The sequence below is a fragment of the Sarcophilus harrisii genome, chromosome 5 (genome assembly GCF_902635505.1).
Source record: "Sarcophilus harrisii chromosome 5, mSarHar1.11, whole genome shotgun sequence".
In the NCBI taxonomy this organism is placed as follows: domain Eukaryota; kingdom Metazoa; phylum Chordata; class Mammalia; order Dasyuromorphia; family Dasyuridae; genus Sarcophilus; species Sarcophilus harrisii.
In genome coordinates, this window is record NC_045430.1 from 206,120,487 (window position 1) to 206,140,269 (window position 19,783).

The 19,783-nt window shown below is 32.9% G+C and overlaps 1 protein-coding gene across 9 annotated transcripts in view; it reads left to right on the plus strand.

The window, feature by feature from the left end:
* The window catches only part of RBM33 (RNA binding motif protein 33), a 168,479-nt gene that overhangs the window by 34,043 nt on the left and 114,653 nt on the right, over positions 1-19,783 (plus strand). For 8 of the 9 annotated variants that reach the window (XM_031939523.1, XM_031939520.1, XM_031939521.1 and 5 more), the window contains exons 5-8: positions 1,601-1,913; positions 5,395-5,511; positions 14,659-14,830; positions 17,498-17,706. In XM_031939523.1, coding sequence (XP_031795383.1) covers positions 1,601-1,913; positions 5,395-5,511; positions 14,659-14,830; positions 17,498-17,706 — 811 coding nt within the window. The remainder of the gene's footprint in view (positions 1-1,600; positions 1,914-5,394; positions 5,512-14,658; positions 14,831-17,497; positions 17,707-19,783) is intronic. The other variant, XM_031939524.1, reaches the window with a different exon arrangement.

Consider the following 19,783-nt stretch of genomic DNA (forward strand, 5'->3'; position numbering starts at 1 on the left):
AGAGTTTGTGTGAATATATATATATACATATACACACACACACATATATTATATGCTTAAAACTCCATGACAAAGTGATACACTTAAACTATGCTTAAAAGGTTTATTCTGATGATTGTGTCCAAATGAATATTTTAAAATCTGTTTATATATTCTCCAACTTATAAATATGTAGTCTGTATATTTATGTTTATATGGTATATCTAAACAGATTATTTTTAAAAATTAAGGAAAATTTCAGATTGAATTACTTTATTGGGATATTGAGTGAGGATAGATAAACAAATTTAAGAAATTTTTGAAAATATATATGATACTGTTATCATAACCATTTAACATAAATTGTAGCTAATGACCTGTGATGGTTCTCTCTTAATACCTTTCTTTACTATTTTAGTTTTGTTAAGAATGAACATTTTGGAAATGTGCCTTCATATTCATAATATGTTTTATTATGGTCATTGTTACCTTGTAGTCTTTTTTTTTTTTTTAATTTGTTGAACTACTTTGTAGGTATGTATGAGAAATTGAATTATTAGTATGTTTTAGAAAAATGAGTAATTGATTACTTACTAATTTTTTGTTAAGTTTTTAAGGGAAAAGTCTTTGGGAAAGAATCTAACAGTTATTAATATAGAAAAGTAAATCTTGTATTTTGTTATGGTGCTGTGTATTTTTGTTATCTTGAAGATATTTTAAATCATATTTAACTATTATAGTTCAGTAGATATTTGTTATTTAATTTTTACTTGAATATTAACAATATATTGTTTTTTTTAAGCCAAGTTACTTTTTTCTGAATTTCTTTGATTTCAGATTTTTCATTGTTTATATGATATATTAAAACATGTGGAATAAAAGTTATTCATGTTTTTAAAGTATTATAGGATTTTTAAAAATTTGACATTTGACTTTTTTCTGTTTTATCTTTTATGATTCTTTGTGTAAAATGATTATTTCGTGCTTATAATAATTCTGTTATTACAATGTTGAGTGGAATGAACTGATTTTCTGGGCCGAAAATTATCAATATTTTAAATCTTGAACGTGCTCAGAAATAGGTTTTATTATAAGTAAGTTTTAAAATGCTTGAAAATTTGTAATAGATATAGGGAATTAGTTATTGTGTAAACCCTACATTTAAAATATTATGCTTAGAAGTACTTAAAATAAAAATATTTCTTTTAATAGTATACTGTATTTAGTTTTTGATTCAAAACATTTGAAAAGAAATTTAGTTTTAGCAATTTTCTTTACTTTTTATTCTGAAAAGTTGAAATTGGGTTTAATGTTCCAGCTACCAGGATGGATTTTTGCCATATGTATCAGTTAGACCATCTGGTTGATTTGATTATCTTGATCAAATAGCCTGCAGCTGATGGGAAGGAGGGGGAGGAGAGAGGGATGGGTTTATTGAAATGAATCATACACTATGTGAAATTTCATTTTAGGTCATTGCTTAAGAAAATATTAATCATTTGCCTATTATATATTAAAGTCTTACTAGATATGGTTTAAATCTTTGTAGCAAATAATTGATAAACTTCTTGTGCTAAAGTTTAATTGTATGGTTCATTTTCTATGTGTTTGTCCACTCTAGTTCTCAGGGTGTCACAATTAGTCTTAATACTACATCTGGCATGGTTACATCATTTGAACTCTCCGACAATACTAATGATCAGTCTGTAGAACATGAATCGGAATATGAACAAGGAGAGGATGAAATGATTTATCACAAATCTGATGGATCTGAGTTGTACCCACAAGACTATACTGAAGAAGAACAGTATGAAGGCCATGATGCTGAGTTGACAGAAGACCAAATAGAATATGTGGAAGAACAAGGGGAGGAAGAAATTGACAATGATGAAGTGCTAGACATTGAAATCAATGAACCTCTAGATGAATTTCCAGTGAGTCTTTTTCTTTTGTACCTCCAAAGATAACATTTCTTTCCTTGCATAGGTTTTTAGACTGATTTGAAATCTATTTACTTCCCTTGGGAGAGAGGGAAATTAGACCTATTATCACTGTCTGCCAGTTTCTTTATCTAGGCTATGACAAAGTTTGTGTTGACAGCTTGTTTGGCGGTAGGTAATGCTTCTTTGTCATACTGGAAAGCTGCTGAGAATCATGACCTTGAGGATTGTGTCCATAAGGAAGAAAACAGCTTTGTGTGGTAGAGATACACTGCCAATTGTTAAATGTACTTAATGCAGAAGCTTTTATCCAGGCTTTAGACAAGATCTGATAAAGTCCTTCCAAGGTGAAAAGATTATTGACCTGCTAAAGACATCTTTAAGGTGCTAATATTCCAAAGTGATTGATGTCCTGCTCATTCATCTTTTTGTAGCTGAGCACTGTCTAAAACAGAATAAAGAGATTGGAGGTTAGTTTAGAAAATGTCCCACACATAATTTGCTATCTCTCATCAAGGTGGCAGAGATACAAAGAAATGTCTAAATAAATAGTTACATGAAGTTTAACTTCAAAAACAGGGATCATATTTGTAATAAAATTTTACCTATTTCAGATACTGCAACAGTGGTCATTTAGTCCAATCTTCCATCTTAAGATAGTATTGAAATGGAATTGTTTAGGTGTAACTTGAGTTTTAAAATAAGTTATGGGTTATTTTGTCAGATAAAGGTGGCATAGCCTATATATTTTAAATAATTGTGTTTAATATTTGACTCCTAATGTGAACATCTGCATATATTAAGGTCTTTCTTTAAACAGTGGGTGTTTTAATGATGAAATTCCAAAATTTTAGCTAGGTTTGCATTAAGGAAGGGAAGAAATTGTGTGAATGAGAAAAGATGATGAAACAATAGTTAGTAGTGGGGATGATGAAATTGGTTGGTTCAGGGAATGATTAAGAGATTGTTGTGAATGAATGAGGGATGATGGGCAGATGGAGAGGAAATAGAATTGCTGTTTGGGGACGAGAGGGATGATGGTGTCTGTAGTAGCATTTTCTGGGCATTTGGAGCTCTTTTTGATTTTGTGGTAATTGGTTGTCTTCTTGGCCCTCCAATCCTTGCTTCAAAACTATTCTGACTGGTCACCTTTCCATATGGTTTATTCGTCTTCCCTCATTGGTTATCTAGTTCCACTGCTGTCATCAAGACATCTTTTCCCTTCCCTGAGTATTGGAAGGAAGTTGCCTTGAATTTTTTCCTGACCCTATAGTCATATCTCCTGGATTGAAGTTTAGAAACTCTGGTAGGAGTGTGCAAAGCGAAAGTATGTCCTTTTTAATTGTTTTCTTAAAGGGGAGAGGGAAGAGAGCTATGATTTCAACTCTGAGATCTTTTAAATGTGCTAAATTATTTTGATTTAGAGACTGTTTGACTCAGTTTCTTTGTCTGTAAAATGAGGGAATTATATTAGACCAGTTGTTCTTAACCATAATCTTTTTTTTGGGGGGAGGGAGTCTGATTAAGTCTGGTGATCTCTTCTCAGAATATTGTTTGTTGCCTACATTCAAAATTGAAGGGAAAGTTAAATGTCAATTAATGAAAATAAAAATGCAGTTTTTTTTCCTAAACAAATACGCTGACTTCCTTTTTTCCTCAAAAATCTTTCCATATGTCCTAGCTTAACAACCCCTGTAGGTGATGTTTAAGGTCCATTTCCACCTCTAAAATTCTATAATTCTCTTTAGGAAAAGACAGGATTCTCAAATTGAATTTAAATTTATTGACTTTTAGTCTAAGATTTCTAGTCTTGGCAATAAAATTATCATAAATTCCTATGTAAAATAAGCTTTAAACAGTTTAGCCGATTCTTTCACTAGCCTCAGAGCACCCCTAACATTTTAATTTTAATTTTATGGATGATGTAATTTTAAAAAAATGGATTTTCTGATACTTGCTATTCCCTGGTTTTTTTTTGTTGTTGTTGTTGTTTTTGTTGTTGTTTTTTTTTAATGTGGGGATTTTAAGGCAGTACACAAAACTTAGTGAAATATGTTAGGTTTTTGCTTAACAGTGAAAATATCCTGGTTGGATAAGGGTATGTTTAAAATTCTGTCTTGTAATAGTGAAGAAAATTAATAATAGATTTGAAAAAATTAAATGATAAGGGTCTGCATGGCAAAAGCAGCATTAGTTCTGCTACTGAAGTATTATTCATTTTAGATACTTGCCTATTTACCAAGTGCTGGTATTTGGCCATAAAATCAGGAGGAATTGCTTGGCACTAAATATTTAGGACGAGATGGACGTGGAAGACCATCAAAATTTGCAAAAATTTGGATATCAGACTGAATTTGTGAATTTATTATTCAGTGAAATTGTGACTTTAATTTAGGTTTTTGGTCTAGGTTGGGGTAATTAAGTAATTAAATTTATTATTAACTGGGCATGGTCATTAGGTTTTCTGATCTTTTGCATGTAAAATGTTATTTAGGACCTCTATTGATATTAGTGTGACATTTCAGAAAAAGTGAATTTTATATGAAATTTTAGATGTAGAGAGTATTAGATTTTTATTGTATTTATGGAGTACCAAAGTAATTGAACTATATTCCTTTATGTCTTGGCTAAAAATATAATTTTACATTGTTCAGAGGTCCTGAAATAGCACTTATTATGAATAATATCTAATGGTACGGATTGTGATTAATTGGATCAGGTTAGTATTTTCTAGAAAGGGAAAAACTGTGAAGCAGTCTTGGAATATATAAGGAGGAATTTTGGTATATAATAAGTCACATTTATTTTTGATGTTGAAGAACTAGATTATGACTGACAGGTAGAAGATACAACTAATTCTCAGTTATTCAAGAACTGATTGTCTAGTTAATATATAGTTTAGCTTGCTTACTTTTCTTCTCATGTTATCTACCTTTATGTCATTTTACTCTTCGCTGAAGAGTGGCTAGGGACACCAAAAAGATTTGCCGCCGCAGAACATGAATCGAAACTAATGGCTAAAATAGTAATAAAGCCTTGCACCACATAGTAGGCTTTTAATGAATGCTTGTTGAACAGAATTGAATTTGTAGACTTGGATTATATTTATACAGGCAATTGAAAGTTGACTTTTAATTGTCTTAATGTTTTATTCATTTCTGTCTGATAGTACTCACAGTTTCCATTTGAACATAAAGAACTGACTCTTTCCCTTAGCTTTGGACATGGTTAACTATGAGTTGTTAAACAGGGTACTCTATATCATTATTTCAAAACTCAGTATTTAGGCAGCATGGCATGATATAATTCTCATTTACTACCTATTTGACGTTGTCTTTATATTGTTTGAACCTGGCTTTAGGTACATTATTCCCAGAAAAGTTTACTGGAATGACAGCATGATTCATGATGATAACATGTTTTAAAAAAACCAAAAAGATGCGTGAGAAAAACTTTTCTCTTTAATGGCTATTAGGATGAAGAATACATGCAGTCTTATGGTGGGCCGCAAGGAATGCAAGAGCAAGACTATGTGGCTGAAGATGAATTAGAGGAGATGGCTGATACCCAAGCCGCTCCTGAATCTGAAGAGGTATTTTATTCATCTTTTAAGAAGGTCAGAGAGTTGCTCATTGTTCAGATTTTGAGTAAAATCCTCTATTTAGGATTAGTTGGAAAAAAAAAAAAAAAACAATAACCCACAAATAGCAATTAAAAAAAAAAAGTCTTATTTGCCTTTGGAGCCTTCCAGAAATAAGTTCTGATGGCTGAACTTTTGAAAATTGAGTTAACTTTTAGTGCCCAAGTATTTTATTCAACTTTTAAAACTTGCCATAAAAGTTCACTGCCTTCTTAAAGTATACTAAGCAGATAGTGTGAAATGTTGGCTAGATGGCTACCAACCTCTTCAGTATCCCTGGAATTTTTTATTTATAGAGGAGAAAAGCCACAACATTATTTAGTAACCTCATATGATCATAGGATCATAGATAACTTGTTATATTTAGCTTACTAAGGGCAAAAATCTTTTTTGACCAAAGCCAAGCAAAAATGTCCATTGATTGCATATTCAGCATATTCATTTGTCACTGGGCTCTTTCTTTTTAGATAGATACTAGTGGTTTAATTCAGGCAGGTGCATTAAATGTTCTGCATTTCTACATCTTAGGTGATTTATTCTGCAAAGAATTTGGACTACCCCCCCTTTAAGTTCAGATATCACAAAGTAGGGCCTGAATTTGTGTCTTTCTCTTTTCTTTCTCTCCTGTAATTTTAAAGAATTATCTGGAAATACTGAAGGGGTTAAGTTACTCAGCGTGATCATATAGCTTCTGTGTTAGAGGGAGCACTTGAATCTAGGTCTTTCTGACTATAGGGTTAGCCCTATCCATTATGCTATGATACTTCTAGTGTACAGTTTGCTTTTATTTAAGATGGATGCCTTTTGTTTTTCATACCGCATTTCATTTATCCATATTAACCCTACCTGATTAACCCAGTCCCCCAAATTGAACCTTTTCTTGTAACAAGGAAATACAGTTGAGCAGAACTAGCCAAGACAAGGAAGTATGAAAGCATGTGCAGTATACCTTATACATAATTCCCCATCTTTGGACTGAAAGAAGGAAAATGTGTTTCATCACTTGGAGACAATGAACTACCAACAAAAATTAAGGCTTTACTTTCTAGAACTAAGTGGCCACCACCAGTGCCCTTGAAGGCATGGTGTTTTTATTTTCTATTTATCCTGAAATAAGATGGGAATGAAATGTTGGCATTATGGTAATTATTGGTGTCAGCAGTTTGAGTAGTATTGCATTACAATATATAATATAGTGGAAAAGTTGTGTTATAATACAGCAGGATGTCATAGCCTTTATGGCATTATATTCACAAACCCTACACCGGAGCTAGATGCTTTCTTATGATGCTCTGGTTTTGATAAACCTTTCAGTGAAAGGTGTAAAGAACAGAATTATAAAAAGATTATGATCAACTTAAGAGAAAGATAATATTTGTATTTGTCTATGATTGGAAAAGGACAAGCACAGAAAAATGTTGATGGTTTACTGTGTACTTTATTTTCATCCTTTTATTTTGAGCAGCCATTGCTCAAATGAACATTGAGTAGAGAGGTAATGAACATTGAGTAGAGAGGTGGGAGACTACTTACAAGTAAAGTTCGATATATACCTTTTAATAAACCGAGCTCAGATGGTTCCCCTTTCTGGAAGCCTTCCCTTACTCCTTGACAGCTTCCCAGCTCTACCATTTTCTTAATTGTATTTCTCTTTTTTTTGACTGTCCCTAGCAGTGCTTTCTGTCCTTCATTTTCTATCTCAAGTACTTTTCATCTAATACAGTTAAGATTACAGTTGTGGATCATCCAACTGCATTGCCAATTCTATTACAGTTTAGCAACCATTAAATGCTTATAGTGTGCAAGGCTGTTTGCTAGATGAGAGAATACAGTGGAATTCATTCTACTTTTCCATGATTCATAGTTCTTTAATGTTTAGAACTGCTTTTGCATGTAATAGATACTTAATCTATTAAAAGTGAATTAGTGAATTTACAATTATTCTAGGTACTTTGGGAAACAGAATAGAAACATAAAATGCATTTTATGGTTTTTTTTTTTTTTGTGTGTGTGTGTGTGTGTGTGTGTTTGGTTGTAGTTTGGGGTGGTGGTTTACTTTGGACTTTGTATAGTGTTGACTCATCTTTTAAGGAACCTTTGTATATGTAACCCAAATGTGTGTCATGTAACACTGATAATTCATCTTTCATGTTCTACCTAAACTAGTGACCATGGTTTCTTTGAATAGTTTTACCAGTCATTGATACTCTTCTTAATATTTTTCTGAAGTGTAGAAGATAATTTACATAATTTGTTTACTTTAGTATTGCAGATTGCATAAACTTGAAAAATAAAATATTTTGTCAGATTTAGGTGAGTTCTCTTTTCTTTCAGACTTAGCTTCCATGGTTAAAGCAGCATTTCTTAACCTTGTTAGGGTCATCACCTAAACAATTTCAAATACCATATTTAGAACTTACAGTTAAAATATTTTTAAAATACCTTGGCTATTCAACATCTCCTTCAGTGAATTTTCTAAGAAATCAAACCAGTAAACATGTATTAATAAGTTCCATGTGCTATGTGCTATATATACTGTGCTGGGTTCTGGGGATACAGCTGCCAAAATGAAAAAGTTCCCATACTGCAAGGAATTTATATTCCGTTAGAAATGAGATTTAAAAATTATATTCTCTTCATAATGTTTATTTTACTTTTTCAAGATATAGTTCTAGTTCACCATCTCTTAACTTTCCCAGGATATTTCCCTACTTAGTTGGAACCAAATTCTTTTTTGTCTTAGTGAGGACTTTTAACAAAATTTTATATAGTCTTGTCTAAAGACCAGTTAATGTCTAAATGCTTTTTTGCTAGAGCAAAGTTAGGCATTCACATTTACTCTGGTACTTTATTTCTTTTAATGTTCTTGTGACTAAGGTTTAAAGAAGCTTGGTTCTTAAAAAATAGTTGGCAGCTTCTGACTCAGGAGTCAATGGATCCCTGGGTTCTAGTCCAGAATCTGTGACCAACTACCATGGGAACATGTGTAAATGGATTGCACATGTATGGAACATGACACCCATGTAAGGCCTCTGACACTGTAGCCATCTCATCTGTTTACTGAGATTGTGACACTGTGCTCCCTGGACATGGAGGAGAATCTTGCCAGATATTGCTTCACAGTGATCTTAAGTGCCCACCAATAGGTCATACCGAATACAAAGAATGGATAATTAGCCATTGACAGTATTGCATATTGACTTTATGGTTTTTGTGGTGAATAGGAGGTAGCCTGAAGACATAGCAGCATCAAAGACAGGTTTATTAGTTTAGGTTCTGTTTGTGTGCATAGACCGTGGGGAAGACTCAAGAGGGAAAGGTTATAACAATAACAACAATAATAATAGCTAAGATATATAGTACTTTAAGATTTGCAGAGCCCTTTACAAGTAATACTAAATTTCATATTCATAGTAACATTGGGAGGTAGGTGCTATTATTACCTCTGTTGTATAAATGAGGCAGATAGTTGAAGGCACATGCCCAAGGTCACATAATCAATGAATTATTTGAAGCCATGTTTGAATTCTGGTTTCCTCAACTCCAGACCTAGACTCTTATCTGCTGCCACCTTGTTACCCCTAAATAAAATTTCTATAGACTTTAAAGTTTGAAAAGTGCTTTACAAGTTTATTTTATCTTCAAAGTAACCCTGAGAGTAGTGACTATTATTATTGATACAGCAGAGGTTACATGACTTAGCACTGCTTGTGTCTGAGGCAAATCTTGAAGGTGGATATTCTAGGTCCAGCACTTTATTGACTATCTTGTGAGTAGTTCGTTTAGCAGGAAGGAAGACTACCCTTTCCACTTGGACTATAGGGAAGGAAGAAAAGAAAGGATTACTTTGTGTTGGCCAGAGTCTTGTTGAAGTTATTAAAATTTGTAGTTAAGAATCAAAACTTTTCTGACTTCACATTCAGTATTCTTTTCACAGTTACTTTTCCTGCCTGCTCTTATTTTAAATTAGCAGTTTGACCAATAAGGATTTGAACTTTTCGAAAGTTTTAATCTTAAAATTAATTTCTTTGGTTTGTGTACAGTGATTTTTTGTTTGTTTGTTTTGTTTGGTGGGGGAATGAATTTCATTATTCAGGGTAGGAGGAAAACAGATTCTTTGAGATGAATAGTATATTTTTACTAAATGCATTAATATTTGAGGTGTAATGTGACAAAATTTCCATTTAATATAGAGTATATATTTGCCTATCTTTTCTTTAGCTACAATAGATAGTGTTTGTAGCTGCTTTTGGTTATGTTTGGAAAGTTGATCTTTTCATACAGGAAAAAGCATAAGATAGGGGAAAAAAGTTTAAAAAAAATTGATTTCTATTAATGGTATGTCTGAGCTATCCTTTTTATGCCTGCATTTTATGAAAAATGAATTTTTTCTAAGAGGGAGAATTTTAAATTGACTATAGAATCAATTGCAGTCTTTATAAAACAGCTTATAGAGAAAATAGTTTGATTAGTTTCTAGATGTTTTGTTAAAATGAATATACACATAATATTTGTGCTTTACTAACTAATTGAACAAAATTATAGAAATGCTATTCTTGTGAATATTTTAGCCAGTAGTGATAATTCCTTAATTGCATTGTATGGTGTTCATGCAGTAAAATTTGTGAAGCAGAAGGCAGTTTTAGATGTGTATTTGTTATACATGGTAATGTAATTGAACGAAATATGTGAAGAGACTAAATTAAATGAATAAAATTTGGATTCATTTAAGAAATATTTCTGAGAAATTGTTGGTAGAAGGAAATATGATTTCAATCTAAGCGCAAACTATAAATTGATTGTACTTTCAAATCTTTTATAATTTGGTAATTAATTGAATCTATATAATCAGAACTATGAAACTCATTTAAGTCAGTTTTTGAGATTGGACTTGGAGAAAGTCTTTATGAGTGATTCAAGAAATGGTTGTTTTTATTGTCTTAAATTTTTTCCAATTAACAAAAATCTTCCTTTTTGTTTCTTCTTTTTCCTCCTCTCTCCCCATATACTCCCATTGTGAAAGGAAAAAAAAAAGTCCATGTTGTACATATAATTGTGTGTGTGTGTATGTGTGTGTGTGTGTGTGTATGTGTGTTTAGTTAAGCAACAGAAATTCTCATTTTGGCCATATCCATTAAAAAATACCCTCAATTTGCACTCTTGAGTCCTTCATTTCTATTAAGTAAGATATTCTATCAAAAGTTGTTTGGAATTGTGATTGGTCATTATAGTGATTAAGATTTTTAAGTCTTTCAAAGTTTATCTTAATAATAAATTGTATAAATTATTCTTCTGGTTCTGCTTACTTCAGTCTATATCAGTTCAAATCTTTTTTATGTTTCTCTAAAACCACCCCCTCCATAATTCCTTACCCCCACAATAGTATTACATCACATTTAATCGTATAATCCATTCAGCCAATCCTCACTTTATATGTAGCCCTCCCATTTTCCAGTTATTTGCTATCACAAAAAGAGCGGGTAATTTTATTATTATTATAAATTTTTTTTGCACATCCTTAGAGATTATTTTGCTTGGGACTAATCTTTACTTTAATCTATCCTTGTTATTTACCCCCCTTCCTCTTCTCTCCTTTTCTTCCTTTTTTCCCCTGTTGTCCTTCTTAATGACATATATTTCTGTACCTAGGGTGTGTGTGTGTGTGTGTGTGTGTGTGTGTTTTTTTTTCTTCCTTTGGTCATTTCATATGAGAGAAAGGTTCAAGTGTCAACTACTACTCCTTCCCACCCTTCCACTCAGTTTATTGTAAACTTCTGCTTGCCTACCTCAATTATTAAATAATTGTCTCTATCCTTTTTTCCCCCTACCCCTACAGATCTGTTTCTCTTCTCTGTTTAAAGTCATCAAAGCAAAAAAAGTACTCCTAGGTCCTCTCTAGTTAGACTCCTTTTATGATTCTGGAGATTGCTCATCACCCTTGAACCCATAGGTATATGGATCCCCTCCTAAGTTTGCCCTGCATCTTTGTCCCAGACCTGGTCACAAATTCTGTACTAAAAGTAATAATCTTCATGAGTTCTTGTACCTGGAAAAATATCATTTTCTAGGGATTTGGTGTTTTTTAGTGAAGTTTCCTGAACTTTTTTAGGCTGGCCTTTTTATTATAAAATACAATGTAAAGTAGATTATTAAATAATTGGTTGAAGAATATTTTTAATTGGAAGCAGTAATCATTAAGAGACAGCATACATCCATCAAAATTATTCATTCATTTCATTAAGTCTTTATTAAGCACCTATTATGTCTTAGGCAGTAGGGATAGAAAAATAAAAACAGAACCCTCCTGAGAGTTTCTAGCCAACAGGTTGGAGACTACAGATAATAAATTTAGTAATCATCAAATTTAGTTCCTTTTTACTAAAGTGCTGAAAAATTAAGTGACTTGTCCGTAGTCATAGCAATTTGTAGTAAAGCAAAGCAAGGTCCTCTTGAGTTCAAATCCAGTGAGCTCTTCCCATTATACCTAAAGACATGAGTATAATTAGTAGCCCTGGAACTGTAGATTCTGGTAGATTGTCCTGATCTCTCCTTGACCATGCCCTGTTCTTTTTCATCAGTGATTTGCTGTTTTCATCTTTGAAACATCTTTTACATCTTTCTTTCCATTTACATGGTTGGTACAACAGACTCCTATCAGCTGGGTTATTGCAGTGGCCTTCTCATTATTTTCTCTGCCTCAGGTCCCTCCCCACTGTAGTCTGTTCTCTAAATTAACCACACATTGCCAAAATGTGTTCCTCCCTTGCTTGATAAAATGGAGTGGCTCCCTGTCCCTAAACTGCCTTTTTTTTTTTTTTTTTTTTTTTTTTTTTGAAACCTTTCACAACCTTCCTATTTTTTCAGCCTTATTCTATTTCATGGACTTAATGGCCTAATCATATTGGCTTCTTAAATGCTTTTGTATATTACATTGATATCTCCAAACCTTTGCACTGTCTGGGCCCAATTCCATAATGTTCTCCCTTTCTCACTGCTGCTTCTTAGACTTCTTTGTTTCCTTTGAGACTTAGCTTAGGCATTGCCTTCTATCAGAGGTCTTTCCTTGAGTACCCTGCCTCACAAAATTACCATGTAATTTTGCACATTCTGCACATTCCATATGTTTATGTGTTTGTGTGTGTGTGTGCATAGAGACAGACAGACAGACACACACACACACACACACACACACACACACACTTTTTTTTTCCTGAAGCAATTGGGTTTAAGTGACTTGCCTAGGGTCACATTGCTAGGAAGTGTCAAAGTGTCTGAGACCAGATTTGAACTCGGGTCCTCCTGAATCCAGGGCTGGTGCTCTATCCACTGTACCATCTAGCTGCCTCCCCTCCTCCTCTCCCCCCTTACACACAACTGTCTCTCTTTTCATGTCCCCACTTTGTAAACTCATACCTAGTACACTTTCTGGCATATTCTAGCTAGCATTAACCTACAGATTACCTCTGTTCAGGTCCTATCTAACTAAGTCTATCTAACAGTGTCATCCTGAGTAAGTTACTAAATCTCTCTGAGATTCAATTTCCTCATCAGTAAAATGGGAATAATAATACTTAGAATTCCTACCTCACATGGTTGTTGGTGAGCTCAAATGAGTTGTTGCTGTTGTTATCCATTCATTTCAGTTGAGTCCTACTCTTTGTGACCCCCTTTTTTTTTTTGGGCAAAATTATTGGAGTGGTTTGTCATTTCCTTCTTCAGCTTGTTTTACATATGAGGAAACTGAGACAGACAAGATTAAGTCACTTGTCCAGAGTGGAATTAGGGTTTGAGGTGGGATTTGAACTCAGTTGTTCTTGATTCTGGGTTCTGTCCTCTAGCCATTAAATGACCTAGGGTGTATCTTTTGTATTCCAGCCAAGCTTACTCCCAAGGTCTTCTTCCTATAATATTCCATTTCCAATTTCTGTGCCTTTACATTTTTTTATCCCTACCTAGAATCTTCTCCTTCCTCACTCAAACCTTTTAGAAGCACAGACATCCTTTAAGATTTATCTCAAAGATTGACTTTTCCATGAGAACATTGCTGACTTACTTTCACTTTACCAGTTGTTAGTTCTTCTCCCCAATTATCGTTTATTTATTTTGTATATTTTTTTATGTGGTTATGTGTGCATATTATATCCTGCAGTAGAGTAGTTCTTTGGGAGCCATGACTGTTTCTTTGTGTTCCCAATTTCTAGCACAGTATCTAGCATATGGCAACTATTTAATAAATGCTTCTTGATTAATTGACTACCAACCCCATAAGATCAGGGCACTACAGCTGGAAGGTACCTCAAAAACCCTATGATTCAAATTCCTCATTTTATAGATGAGGAACTTGAGGTTTGGGGGAGTTTAATGTCTTGCCCATGGACACATAGGTAGAAAGCATGCAAAGTGCCATTTGAATTGATATCCATGTTTGAAGCCTTTGTACCTTGGGAGAACCCCTCCAGCGCTTGAATTTCACAGGCATAGCTTTTGACAACCTTGGTTCAGTTTCATCCTTTACCTTCGTCATTGTTGGATTTGTATATGCACATACATACATGTGAAGTCTTCACTCAGTCAATACAATCTGGTAATTAAGTTAGAGATAGGTGGTGACAGAGGTCATGGAACTTTAGGATGAACATTTAACAGGAAAATTATGGGAATGCTTCTAGTCAAGGGAGAGACACAGGTTACCAGCTTGCCACAGTATGTCATTAAAAATAATGTTGAGATTAAATTTTATTCTTTGTGTCTCTTAAAATGGGGTTTAGGACTTAAGTAGGGATGATATAAGATAATATTAAGAACATATTTTGGATTCTGGTATCTACTTTTTTTAGAGAACCATGAAACAGTTTTTCGGAAGTATAACCAGGTGTAACCTTTGGTAACTGCAAATTAATGACAGCAAATTATTTGGTGACTCTCTTTCTCTCCAAAAAAAAAAAAGTTTTAGAAACTGTTTTTCTACACTGAATTCCATGTTTAACTTATGGGGCTAAAAATGGAGTATTTTCTAGCTTAAATCCTTCATAATTTAACATTCACTTTTATTAATGTAAAGTGATATTGTGTTTTTTTAATGTTCCATTTGTAATATAGGGAGCTATTGAAACTCTGGAACTCCAAAAGGAAATTAAAGAGGAATCTGATGAAGAGGAGGAAGATGATGAAGAATCTGGACGACAGCGTTTCAAAACTGAACGGAAAGAAGGAACAGTTATTAGACTCTCAGATGTACCTAGAGAGAGAAGAAACATTCCAGAAACTTTAGGTAACATTTATTGCCTACTTTCTTTCCAAGATAGTTGTGGGGACTAAATGAGTTAACATGTATCAAGTGCTAGTGCTAGCTTTTGCTAATTTTCAGAAAACCACCGAGCAATGTCATGCAAAATTTGCAATTTTTTTTCTTTTTCTAAACACATTTCATATATACATGTCTATATATTTAGTAAACAATTTTCAGTGAAAATTACTTGCATGCAAACATAATTTATATACATTGAAGCATATAAGAAAATGAATAGCACTGTAACCTTGCACATCCTTTTGCTTTACAATCTGGACACACAGTTCAGAAAATATTTTAAAGTGAAATTAACATTTCAGTTGAAGTTACAAATGTAATTTCTATCCTGTCACATTTAGGTGACCTTTGTGACAGCTTGTCTCAATTGGAGGAAAGTATTCTTACTTGCTGATTAAAGATGTCATTTGAAACCATTTTATTACTAAGGATAACAAAATTAATCTTGACACTTAGAGCTACTAGAAAAATAATTGCTGATTCACTGCATAAACTGTATGTGAACCAATACTGTAGTTAAGATTTAATACCAATCTATGTTGTTTAAAAATAAGTGAAATATTAAAATTACTTTGTAGACATATTTTCTGCAGTTTGAATAAAGAGGCTCCACCAGAACTCTTTTAAAGAATTCTCCCCTCTCCCCCATCTTGACAGTTTACTTTCGTTTCGTTCCATTGTTTTTTGTTTGTATGAAAGTTTAATTTTATGTAATTGAAATTTACAATTGTTTTTCTTTTGTGATCTCCTATATGTGTTGTTGGGTTATGAATTCTCCCTCTAATTTTGGCCCTGAAAGGTACCTTTTTCTATTACCTTAAATTTTTTTTATTTAATAAGGGAACCTTTTAAATTTTGGTTACTTGCTTTTGTTTATTGTAACATATAGTATTAGAAGCCTTCTACACCTAAAGTGCTTTGAATAGCAGTTCTTGTGAAATGGGAAATTGAAATTTTTCCTGCAGAAGTTTGTTGTCTTGATTTTTTAATGTGTGTGCATAATCAAGATCTATGCTTTTTCTTTCCCTGTTCTCTTTTTCTTTTTTAATCCATTCCAAATAATTTTGATGATTACTCCTTTATAATATAATATGAATTCTAAAAATAATAGTTTTCTCCTTTATTTGCATTTTTTTCTTCATAATTTCCCTTGAGATTCTAGGCCTCTTTCTGCCTTATCCAAAAGAATTTTGTTATTTGCCTAATTTTGTAAATTAATTCCCATATTCTTTATTTCTTTTAAAATGGGAGAGTAATTTATTTAGTTTATGGCTAAAAAAGATTCCAACTAGTACCATTCTTCAAAGTAAATTGAACCTCATCTCTTTTTTGTACTCATGAGAAAAGAGATGATTTAACAGTTAAATTTCTTTTAAAAACATATTAAAATTATCAACTAGAAAACTATTAACATACTTCCAACATTTCAAAAGGTTAGAGAACCAGAATTGTGTATGAAGTTGTGAATCTCATGGTTATCTTATTTTTAAAATTCAGATTATACATGGTGTTTTTAACAATGCTTTTCCTTTCTGACCTTTTCTGAATTTCATTTTACTTTCTTCTTTATAGTTCCAAAATATGTAATTGATGCTTTTTATATTGATGTCTTTCACAACAAATTTTTAATCCTCTGCTCTCACTGCCTCTACTTTGTACTTTTCTCTTGGGACCCAAGTGTAATCAGATAAACCTGATTTATGATAATCATATCTGAAAATCTGTATCTCATTCTTTACCTGCAATCTCACACCTCCTTTTAAGAGGTGAGAAATATACTTCATTCTGTAATTGGTTGGTCATTGCATTGCTCAGATTGCTTAAGTATTTCAAAGTTGAAATAATTGAATTTCCCATAAGTTGATGATATTGAGGGTAAACTCCCATTTATATCACAGAGTTTGTCATTTATAAAGCAATTTCTCATAATCTATGATATTGTTGTAGTGGAAGTTTTATCTTTATTTTACAGAAGATGAAAATGAGATTTATATAGTCTGTGGCTTAAACTCAGGACTTTTTGGTTCCTAAATCCAGGACTCTTTTCACAACACCACAAATACCAAGAGTTATGTTAACATTTTTGCCAAATTGCATTGTCATTGAAAAGTTGTTCATTTTTCATTCTTGAAGAGGATCAATGAGTTTAGCAGAGTGATAATCTTGACTTGCAAGTAAATTGGATTTAAGTGAGGCACAGCTGTATAGAGTTGTCAGCTTTACTCTCTCCTTCAGAATCATCAAAAGCCAATGGCACATTATAGATCAGGATGCCTGTCACTAGCCCTTAATGCAGTGAGAGGGCTTGGCCTTTTTAAATTTAAGGTCTTTTCTAGGTCTCAGTTATCTGAGACAATGCCCCTTCGCTAGTTTAAAGCGAAGTTTAAAGTTTAAAGTAATTGAGGCAAAAGATGGCCTAGTTTGTTTTCACAAGAAAATAAACACTTGAAAGATAACTAAAGAGTAAATAAATTATATCTTTTTTCCTATGGTAGTTTTCAATGCCAGAAATATTTGTTGGGGAGATAGCCAACTTTCATCTTTTGATGATTACTTATCTCATTCCTTTCTCATCTAGTTCCAGTTAAATCTTTTAAAACATATCTCACACATATGCATCTTTTAATATAGAACTTTCAGCTGAAGCTAAAGCTGCATTGCTTGAATTTGAAGAAAGGGAACGGCAACATAAACAGGGACGATATGGTTCCAGGCGAGGAGGAAGAAGAGGAGGTTCTTTAATGTGTCGTGGAATGGGAGAGCAGAGAAGAGATAACAGTGAAAGAGGAAGAATAAAAGATCACAGACCTGGTCTTCTACCTACACAGCCTCCTGTAGTGGTAACTTTTGAGGTTCTTTTGTCTTTAACAGAGTGACACCTTGAAGAAAAATATTTAATTTTTGTATATCTGATTTAGTTATCTTTTTATTATTTGTGAGATTCATAAACTCAAGAAGACATTAATTTTTTTTTTTTTTTTTTTTTTTTTTTTGCTGAGGCAATTGGGGATCAGTGACTTGCCCAGGATCACACAGCTAGGAAATGTTAAGTGTCTGAGGTCAAATTTGAACTCGAGTCCTCCGGATTTCAGGGCTGGTGTTCTATTCATTGCGCCAGCTAGCTGCCCCAAGATTAAATTTTTAATAATGTATTTGTAAATGCCTTCTGAATATTCTTGGTTTCTTGTGATAGCCATTTTTTATTATGTAAAATGGTTAATCATCATTGCCTATTTTTGTTTTTGAAACACTTTTACCTATAATTCCCAGCAATATGACCTCACATAATATTGGATTTATTTCAAAATAATCTTATGGTTTTGAAACACTTATATGTAGGGAAATTGGAGGCAACATTTTAATAATTATTTTTAAAGAAAAGTTAGAATTTAAGTGAAAAGTAAATTTTCTGTTAAAAACAATAGATAGCTACATTTGGGGAAAAGGACTTTTATTAAGCCATGGCAATTATCCCTGATGATATTTGGCCTTCTTTATGTCTTTCATAAAAAGTATCATCAAATGAGATTTGTTTTTAATTTTTCAAGAATTATCTATACATATATATATTTTTTATGCTAATTATGCCTTAATGTCATTTTGATGGGTTTTCATTTTTTGTTTTGGGGAACAATTCAGACTCCCTAACTCATCAGTTTGTAAGCCAAGTTTCTATAAATGTGTCACCAGGAGACTATATAGAAGTAATTGAGATTCAAAACCATAACATAAATAATGATTTAATTGTAAGTACAGTTGCTGAAAATATTAAGTATTCACTTTATTGCAAACTACTGTTCTGGGTATTCCAGGAAATCGGAAGTTCAGATAAGACAGAGTTAATAAAGGTGTGGGATAATGAGGCCAAAATGGTATAAGTGAAAAACCAAAGAAGGTTTGGCTTCTAGTTCTGACTCTACTCTTAAGTGACCTCATGATCTAAAGCAAACCTTCATCGTTCTTCAGCTATAAAAAGGGTTTTGTCTATTGCATGGATATTTGAGATGAATGTGAAGACAATGTAAAGTATTATATATTTTATAAGTCTTAGTTCAGATTTTCAACAGTAATTCTCTAGCCTGTTAATGTCTTTCTCATACACACATACACATGTACACTTGTACACACATGCACATCGACTTGTTTATTTATTCCCCCCCCCCCCCCCTTTCTATTTTATGTAATAGTTCAATCAGGAAATTGAATCTAGTTTGACTTTCATGCTCCAGCTGTTTCATTTTGAGTAAATATTTTAACTCCTTTGGGCCTTAATTTCATTTTCTGTAAACTGGGGCCAGACTGTTATTATTAATCAGTCACTCAGTAAATTATTAAGTACTTACTAGGTGACCAAACTGCTTTAAGTTTTGGGTGTTGGGGCAAGATACAAAGACAAAAACACTAATCCTGTCCTTTAGGAGCTCACATACTAGTAGAGAATACAACATGCAAATAATTTCGTTTCTTCATTGTAAATTCAGAGATAGAAGGTAATCTCAGAGGAAAAGCTTTAGCTATGAGGATGAGAGATGTAGTAGCTGGGAAAATTCTTCAGAAGTTGAGATTTGAGCTGAGTCTTGAAGGAAGCTAGTCAGGTTATAAGGTGGAAGTCTGGATAGAAACCATTCCATGCATGTGAAATAGTACAGTCATGATGATAGGAAATGGAGTGTCATGGATAAAGAGCAACAAGTAGGCTATTGAAGTTGTATTATAAAATGTGTGAAATGAAGAAAAATATAAGCAGCCTTGAAAGATAAGAAGGGAATTGTTGCAAAAGACTTTTGAATACCAGAGAATTTTACATTTGATCCTATGTTAGTTTTGGTCTAATCTTTCTTCAGCAGAATAAGAGAACCATATACCTTTCTCTTAAATCACCATGCTGAGTGTTTACTTCATGTTAAACCAATAATC